General features: G+C 30.4%; 1 protein-coding gene across 1 annotated transcript; it reads right to left on the minus strand.

Annotated features, from left to right (window-relative positions):
- Positions 1–422: 422 nt before the first annotated feature.
- LOC140445793 (U2 snRNP-associated SURP motif-containing protein-like) lies at positions 423–2,921 on the minus strand. The gene has a single exon (XM_072538140.1). The coding sequence runs from the start codon at positions 2,656–2,658 to the stop codon at positions 556–558; it is 2,103 nt and encodes a 700-aa protein (XP_072394241.1). The 5' UTR covers positions 2,659–2,921; the 3' UTR covers positions 423–555.
- Positions 2,922–8,342: the final 5,421 nt, after the last annotated feature.

An 8,342-nucleotide genomic window follows, 5' to 3' on the forward strand; every position in this document is an offset into this window, starting at 1 on the left:
TTAATTCACACATCACAAATCATAGTGAGAGACTGAATAAATAACAAATTAGAATAAATACTTTGCTGTGCTGATAATATCGCTATTGTGTGGGAAGGCAAAATGTTTTACAATAAGCTTATGTAACACCAAAAACTCAACCACAAAAAATGAAGTAATAAACACTTACAAAACTTTATATTTAGACTTATGTTTTAAGCTTAAAAAAGAAAGAAACATGTCAGAATGTTTTGAGAGGAGGGTACTGAGGGGAATAAGAAGACAATACAACTTCGAAAAATAGCGTCTATATAAGGAATCAGATATTGATAAAGGTGATGGATACAGATGATTTAAGTGAAAATTGTTAAGAGGGCTAGCACTCACATTGGATGATGGTTGATTTTATAGTGACAAAAGGGTTCATACTATTACTATTTCAAATTGTTTATTTCAACAAATCTACTTATCTATAAAAGTAAAAAAATAATTGGTAACACAAGATTAAAGTTATTTATCAAAATCATAACGACCTAATTTAAATAATGCAACAGTCAACAAAAAACTACCTTTGTCTTAAAACCTATGCCTATCCTTCTTCTTTTTCTTCTTCTTGCTACATGATTTTATACAGTGTTTAGATGTCTTTTTTAGATCCCTCACATACTTCTCATTCTCAGAGTCAGGTTGATCATCTACATCTTCAAGATTTACCTCATCTCTGCTTTTTTCTGTTTTTTTAGAATATTTAGAACACTTTTCAATGTCCTTCAGATACTTCTTGTTCTTAGAAACAGATTGCTTATTATCTTCAGAATATACTGTGTGCTTGATCATTTCTGCTTTTTTAGAATCATCAAATTCCATATGGAACATATTCTCCATTAAAGAAGGTTGGTTGTCTACATCTTCAGAATCTAATTTGTCCCATTTAGAAGGAACAAAATACATAGTTGCATCATTTTTTGAAGACTTCTCTTTCTTTGCTTTCAGACTGTCTCCTATAATTATATTTGGATCCATATCAGGATGATATCTCTTCAGCAAACTAGCACCATCTAGAGGTTCATCCATACTAGAATCATCACCTTCTTCTAGAATATCAGCAGAACAGAATATAGATCTTATAGTTTGTATCAAATTGTCACTGAAACAGTTTGAGTTGTACCAGTGCTCAATTACAGCAAGTACACGAGAAGAAAATTGATCTCTTAAGTTTGCAGTACTTAAAGTGTTTCTAAAAGTTTCTAAATTTTTAAACACTTCTATTATAATTTCTTCTTGATGTTGAATTTTCAATGTTACATTTTTAATTTTACAATTCGAAATTACATCAGACAAAAGGTATAGTCTAGCAATTCTCTTAACAATAGTACTTCCGGTATTCGTTAGTGCTTCCAAAATGATATCAATTAAATCATCAATAAAATCACTGTGTTTTAAACAAAACACCATACCTTCCGCTATTTTATTTTTCTCTGGAGATAATTTTTGAATAAGTTTGATTAATTTGTTGCACTTATCCTCCACTAACTCCTGCTCTGTTGTTGTCTTAGTCAATTGATCTGGCATGCCATCACTGTAGCAGGGAATTATGGGAGGACACCAAATAGAACCACCCTTAAACATTCTAAACTTCTGTGTTGGCCAATTAGTGGGAGAATCTCCATGTAATATTGAGTAAACTTTCCATCGATAGTACAGATGAGCCGAAGAATAGTTATCAAAGAGGAAATTGTAGGCTGGATTGTTGATTTCTTTATTCATAACCATGGCTTCAAACTCTGGACCTTCTCTTACTATAAATTCTACCATTCTATGAATCAGCATCAGCTCTTTTTTATTCATTGGGTACGTTACTTTGACATAAGAATTACATAATAGTGTATCAAACTCTTCTTTACTCATCTCACTGATAGGTTTTATAAAACCAGCTGGTGGTTGGGCATTAAACGGCAATCCAGACGATGGTGGAGGTTGATACAACTTTAATAAAGATTCTGGTATATAAATAGGATGGGTGGGAAGCTCTACAGGCTTACCCCAGCGAACTGATAAGTCTCGTCGATTTTTATTTTCTTCTAATGCTCGTTCGGCATCCTTTCTGCTCATGAACGCCACAAATCCCCGTTTTTGGTTCGGTTTAGTGCCATCTCTTTCAACGTATATTTTAACACTTGCTAAGGGTCCATAGGCTCCAAATTCCATCATGAGATCGTAATCTGTTATTTTGGGATGCACGTCCGGTAAAAATAAGTTGGTTGAAATTTGTTCCTCATTTTCCATTGGTTTATAATTTTCATCTTGATTAACAACTACTTTTAATCGATCTCTGGCTAAATGTTTTAACATTAACTCATCCTTTAAGTCCTCCAAATTTGACTTGGGCTTTTCTTGTTTTTTGTTTTTTGTAGGTACAACCTCTTTGAGAATTCTAGCACATTCAATTGCTTTATTCGTTTGGACATCTTGGGTTTGAATTAAAGGGGATGGTTTATAAATTTGCCCTGTAGTTTCCTCCTCTTTTTCTTCTTTATCAGGATACAGAACACCGGATTTGACAAATACTTTATTTGTAACTGAAGCTGAACTTTGAAAAGTTTCTATGAATTCCTTGAAAACTTGGGCTGCATCTTCTTCTTCTGCTTGTCTCCATCGTTTATAACCTCGTCTAGACATAGTTTACTTAAATAAACCCAAATAATTTATTATTATTTCAAAAACACTAATTTTTAATACTTGTCAACTTGTTTTGTATTATACACAGACCACTAAGGTTAGGTGATCTGTGGTATTATAAATAAACTAGGTTAACTAGATAGTGTTTACTTGACAGATTTCTACTATTCTACTTGACAGTGGCAGTTTTATTGTCGTAGTCGATAGTTTTCTACTTTGGTAATGACGTGACAGATGAATTGAAAAAAACGTTGTAGAGTACGGCGTACAGTAGAGTTGCGAAGTTTTATACTATGTTTTCTATATTTTTAAAATTAAATAAAGTAATTTTATTATTTATATTTTAAACAAAATATATTATATTTATTAAAATAATTAAATAAACTATTATGTTTTCTCCTAGCGCCACCTGCTAATGTATCAACAAAGTTACGTTGTATGTTTCCTTTGCATCGTTGCCAAGAGTACGTTGTTTACTTTTGACATTGAAAGTCAGACAAAAATATAAAATAATGTATTATACGAGAAAATACCATAGACGTATATTAATAGTGTTAGTACATACGTCTGTGCAAAATACATTTTATTTATTAAAATAATTCAATAAATTGTTACGTTTGCTCGTAACGCCACCTGCTAAGATATAATCTGTATTAACAAAGTCACGTTGTATAATTCCTCTGCATTGTTGCCAAGCATACGACCCGTCAAAGTCAGACTAAATATTAAACTGATAATAAAATATAAATAAATATCATTTGATAGTAAATTTAATTATTATATAAACTAAATAAGATGTTTAATAAAAATAAAATTTGAGTACAGTTTGAAATTAATTTATTAATAACAACTAATGTTAAAACATTAATACGACAGCATAAAAGCTTTTGCAGAAAACAAAAGATTATTATACCTAAGTTTATTTAATGAAGGTGGCATGATTATTTTTTTAATATTTGCAATGAAGTGACTCAAGTAATATACTCGGTTCGCTAATTCCAGTCCCAACTGTCTAGAAAGTAGAGTAATCATTTTTTACGTTGGTTACTTTTTCACGGACTGGAAATTATTATACAATCAAGCAAAGGTACTCATAGCCACTATGCCACTATTGTAACTTAAAACTTTAGCTAGTGGTTATAAATTTTTAAGTTTTTTGTCCGTATTAAAAAATAGGACCCACAGTTTGTGACTGAAATAAACGCGTAATTATTGTCTTCTTAGAAACTGTGTGTAGGTACCTACCATTTTTGGACACAATGTTCATTTTTTGCTTGATAGTAATAAGTGTCAAAAAAGCAGTTGGTACACAAGAACTTCTCACAGCTTGCTAGACAAGATGTTTTAACAGATTTTGTTTCCTTTATAGCAAAGTTTCGTTCATTTCTATCACTATTAATTGTCCACCGCTTGTAGACCGACCTCTCTGTTCCACTTCGAAAAGTTTGTGATTTCTTTCTTGGTTAAAATGACGAAAAATTTCTCTGAGGCGATTTCTTCTTTAAATTTAGAGACACTTATTTTTTTGTTTGTTATAGCCTCGTATGCAGTATGTGCATTTATAATAGATGTGCTAACCAAAAGTTCTATTGAAACTTTTCTATACCATTTATTACACCTAGGCATTGCTGATGAATATGATGCTTTTTGATCAGAGACGTCTATAAATGATTTCACATTATTATAGGGCACGATTGTGGAAGGCTTTTTCACCACACCTCTTTTTGTTGGCACGTCCATTATCTCAGACAAAGACTTTGTAGTAAGAAACTATGACTTTACTACTGCTCTGTCTCATGACTAATCAACCCTTTTTAATTTAGCCTCGTTTACTACTTTCAGATTGGACTTCCTGTTTTTTCTCAGTGTGTATATTAAATGTGTATCTTTGTTCAGAAGTTCGTATGCTAAATTCACGCTGGTGTAATAACTATCTGTGTCCAGAACGCGACCTGAATGTAAAAGTGGTTCCATAAGTTATAGCACTACTTTTGTACCAATTAGCTTTTCATTAGGTGTTTGATCTTTTCCTGTACAAATTTTAAAATTGTATGTGTAACCATTGACACCATACAGCTTAAATAATTTCCCGCCGTATTTGTAACGCTGCCCCGGCATATATTGACGAAAGCTCAGCCGTCCTCGAAAAGAAATCATCGTCTCATCTATACACCTATTCTTGTCAGGAAATATGCTGATTCGAAATTGTTGATTAGTAAATTTTGTGAGGAAAGGAATTTTTGAGCTTATCATATGAGGCAATTTCGTTGTTTGAGAACTGCAAATTGGAAGCTCAAACCTCATCCTGGATAAGTAAGTATATATGTAAACAAATTTTACAATTTCACTTTTGTATATCATAATTGTGCTAAAATAATCTTTCAAAGTGGGTTTATGATTCAAAACCATCCAAATTAGAAGACCTAAGAAAACAAAAATTTCAGATTTATTTGTGTTTTTCCATTGTCCCAATAATGTTGTCTTTTTTACATATCTGCTTGTAGGTAGCAGCATATCTGCTAGTTTCCTTCTGCAATAAGTGACCTGATAAGATTTCGTTGTCAATAAATAATTTATAAAAATGAATTCGATAATCTCCTTCTCTCTGTGCAAAAAAAAAACTTTCGGAGAATCCTGAATTTTTTGTAAAAGTAAATGTCTTCAAATTACCTAGAAAATTGCAAAAAAACTCAAAACTATAAAAGTGATTACCAATTTATAAATTACCTGCACAATTATTCCAAATGACCTCAGTATAATTATAATTAGACTTCGGCAAATATGCATATTGCATATTTTGCATATTGTGCATATTTTATGCAAATATTTCATATTTTGGCATATTTGTATAAAAGTTTGCATAAAGTGCATAAAAGTTCAGATTTTTATACTGTATTTGAAAATTTTTAAACATACCAATTTATTTCAATTCTTGTATAAAATTTTGTAGTCATTTTAATCAAGAAATGATCTAAGTACGTAATCTCTACAGGTACAAAACATTTACAATTTCAAAGAAGATCAATTTAAGTAGCCCTCAACATTCTTAGAAAGTCTCGGTCACTGAGGCATTCAGTTATTGGATAATCGCTAAGGGTTCGCTCATTTGCATTTTATGATCTAATCCCCAAATCTATCTACAATTTATTGTATCTTAACAGCAGGTAAACGGCTAATAGTTTTGTTCCTAATTTAGGGATTTTCCAAAATCTCCCAGTTTATTGAATTAAGTACCTAAACATTTCTAATTTGATGCTCAGATTTGTAAATCATTTTTGTTTTGATATTCAAAGCGTAAACACTCGTTGTGCGTAACAAAAAGGAAGATTGTGATTTTATAATGCCTAAAACAACCAGTGCTTCAACTTGGATTATGGATATGGGAAAAATCTACTGTTCAGTCTGTGGCAAAATTGTAAGTATCTAATATTTTCTATTAAATATCTAATATTTCATACATACAGGGTGTTTCCAAATGACACTTACAACGTTTGACTGTAGATACTTCTCGAAAAATTGAACAAAACGATATAGTTAATGAGGGGTCAAACTTATTTACTTTTCGAGATACAGGGTGTTAAAATTAAAAAAAATTAAATTCTTTTAGTTAATAACAACAATAACTTTAAAACCAATAAACGTATTTACTTGAAATTTAGTACTCGTAGGTTGTTTTTAAATGAAAAATAGCTTCCTTTAGTGAGAAAAAATTGTCCATGGTACAATACAATGGTGTGTATTTAGAAAAATTTTTCACCTTTACTTTTTTTTATGAAGTCAGCTATTCTAAAACACAATTATTTTTATTGTAATTGAATTAACAAAAAAAAAACTTTTGTTGAATTTTAAAATAAGTTATATGATGTACTAATGGTTAGTAACAAAAACTAATTTGTGGATTAATACTGCATTTAAAACACTTAGCGAGTGTTTTTTTTTCCAAACCAGTTATTTGATTAACCAAAAACACCTTGTATATTTTTATATTTTAAAGGTTGGGTTAAAATAAAGGTTTTTATTTTTATTTATAGATAGCATGTGAGAAGAAATTTCAGATAGACCAACATGTGAGAACTGCTTCACACATTGCAAAAAAAGGAAAAATAGGAGGAAAACATCAAACTTCAATGGCTAAATGTTTCCAATCTACTTCAAAAAAATTAGATGAGCAAGAAACTTTTAATGAAGACTTGTGTCGCGCATTAGTGTCTGCAAACATACCGCTTTCAAAATTAGCAAATGTAAATTTTAGTTCGTTTCTAAAAAAATATTGCAAACTTAATGTTCCAAGTGATCGATCTCTAAGAAGAAATAATGTGAACGGGCTATACTCGTCGGTGTTAATTAATATTAAGGAAGAAATTGCAGATAATTATTTTTACATATCTGTAGACGAAACCACTGATTCCTCAGGAAAGTATATTGCTCATTTATTGATTGGTGTTCTTAAAGAAGATACCTTACCAAAATCTCATCTTATTTCATGCCAGCAACTTGAGAAAACAAATGCTTTAACAATTTCGCGTTTTATACAAGAAACATTAGCAACTTTTTTTCTTCCGACAACTATTCCTTCTAATAAATTACTGCTTATTTTATCGGATGCTGCTCCTTATATGGTGAAAGCAGGACAAAATTTAAAAATATTTTTCCCAGATTTAATACATGTTACTTGTGTAGCGCATGGATTAAACAGAGTTGCAGAGGAAATACGAAAAAAGTTTCCTCTTGTAAATACCATGATATCCAGTGTCAAAAAAGTATTTCTTAAATCTCCTATAAGAATTCAACTTTATAAAGAAATGCTACCTAACATTCCTCTTCCACCACAACCTATTTTAACGCGATGGGGAACATGGTTAGAAGCAGCTAATTTTTATGCAGATCATTTTGTTAAAATAAAGAACATAATTGATACGTTAACAGATGAAAGTTCCCAATCTCTTTTGGATTCTAAACAAACTTTTCAGAGTAACTTGCTTCAACAAGAACTTTCATTTATAAAATCAAATTTTAGTTTTGTTCAAAAAACAATTACTCAGTTAGAATCACCAAAACTCATTGTTCGAAAAGTACAGCATTAATAAAAGAATTTGCGTCATGTTGTCGGAACGTTAGAGGTAATATTGGAAAAGATATTTAAAAAAAAAATTGAAGCTACTATGGAAAAAAATAAAAGTTACCATATTCTTTCTGAAGTAGTCAGTGTTCTAGCTGGAAATATTTCGAAAACAATTAATTTAGAACCAAATGTTTTGGTTAGTTTGAAAAATGCTCCCGTTACATCAGTTGATGTTGAACGAAGTTTTTCCATATATAAATTTATGTACTCAGACAGAAGCCACAAGTTTTTGTTAGAAAATTTTGAACACCACTTGGTCATTTATTGTTACCATAATTCTAAATAAGTTTATTCATACTTAAAAATGATGTAGTTACTTAAAATAAATGTAAATCTTAATGAATAGTAGGAAATATTTAGTTATGTACACTTTTTTTTTAAATAAAATTGTTACTATTTTACGATTTTTTTATTTATTTGTATGCATATTTTGTAAAATATTTGCATATTTTCGGGTAAACACGTGCATATTTATGCGCATATTTTCTACATTTTTATTTGCATATTTGCCGAAGTCTAATTCTAATTATTAATCGTTGTTAAGAATTTCCAGATCAGATTC

Source organism: Diabrotica undecimpunctata, chromosome 7 (assembly GCF_040954645.1).
Source record: "Diabrotica undecimpunctata isolate CICGRU chromosome 7, icDiaUnde3, whole genome shotgun sequence".
Lineage (NCBI taxonomy): Eukaryota > Metazoa > Arthropoda > Insecta > Coleoptera > Chrysomelidae > Diabrotica > Diabrotica undecimpunctata.

What these genes read in the sequence shown, in the direction of transcription:
- LOC140445793 (XM_072538140.1), bottom strand. Translation starts at nt 2,658, where the DNA reads ATGTCTAGACGAGGTTATAAACGATGGAGACAAGCAGAAGAAGAAGAT.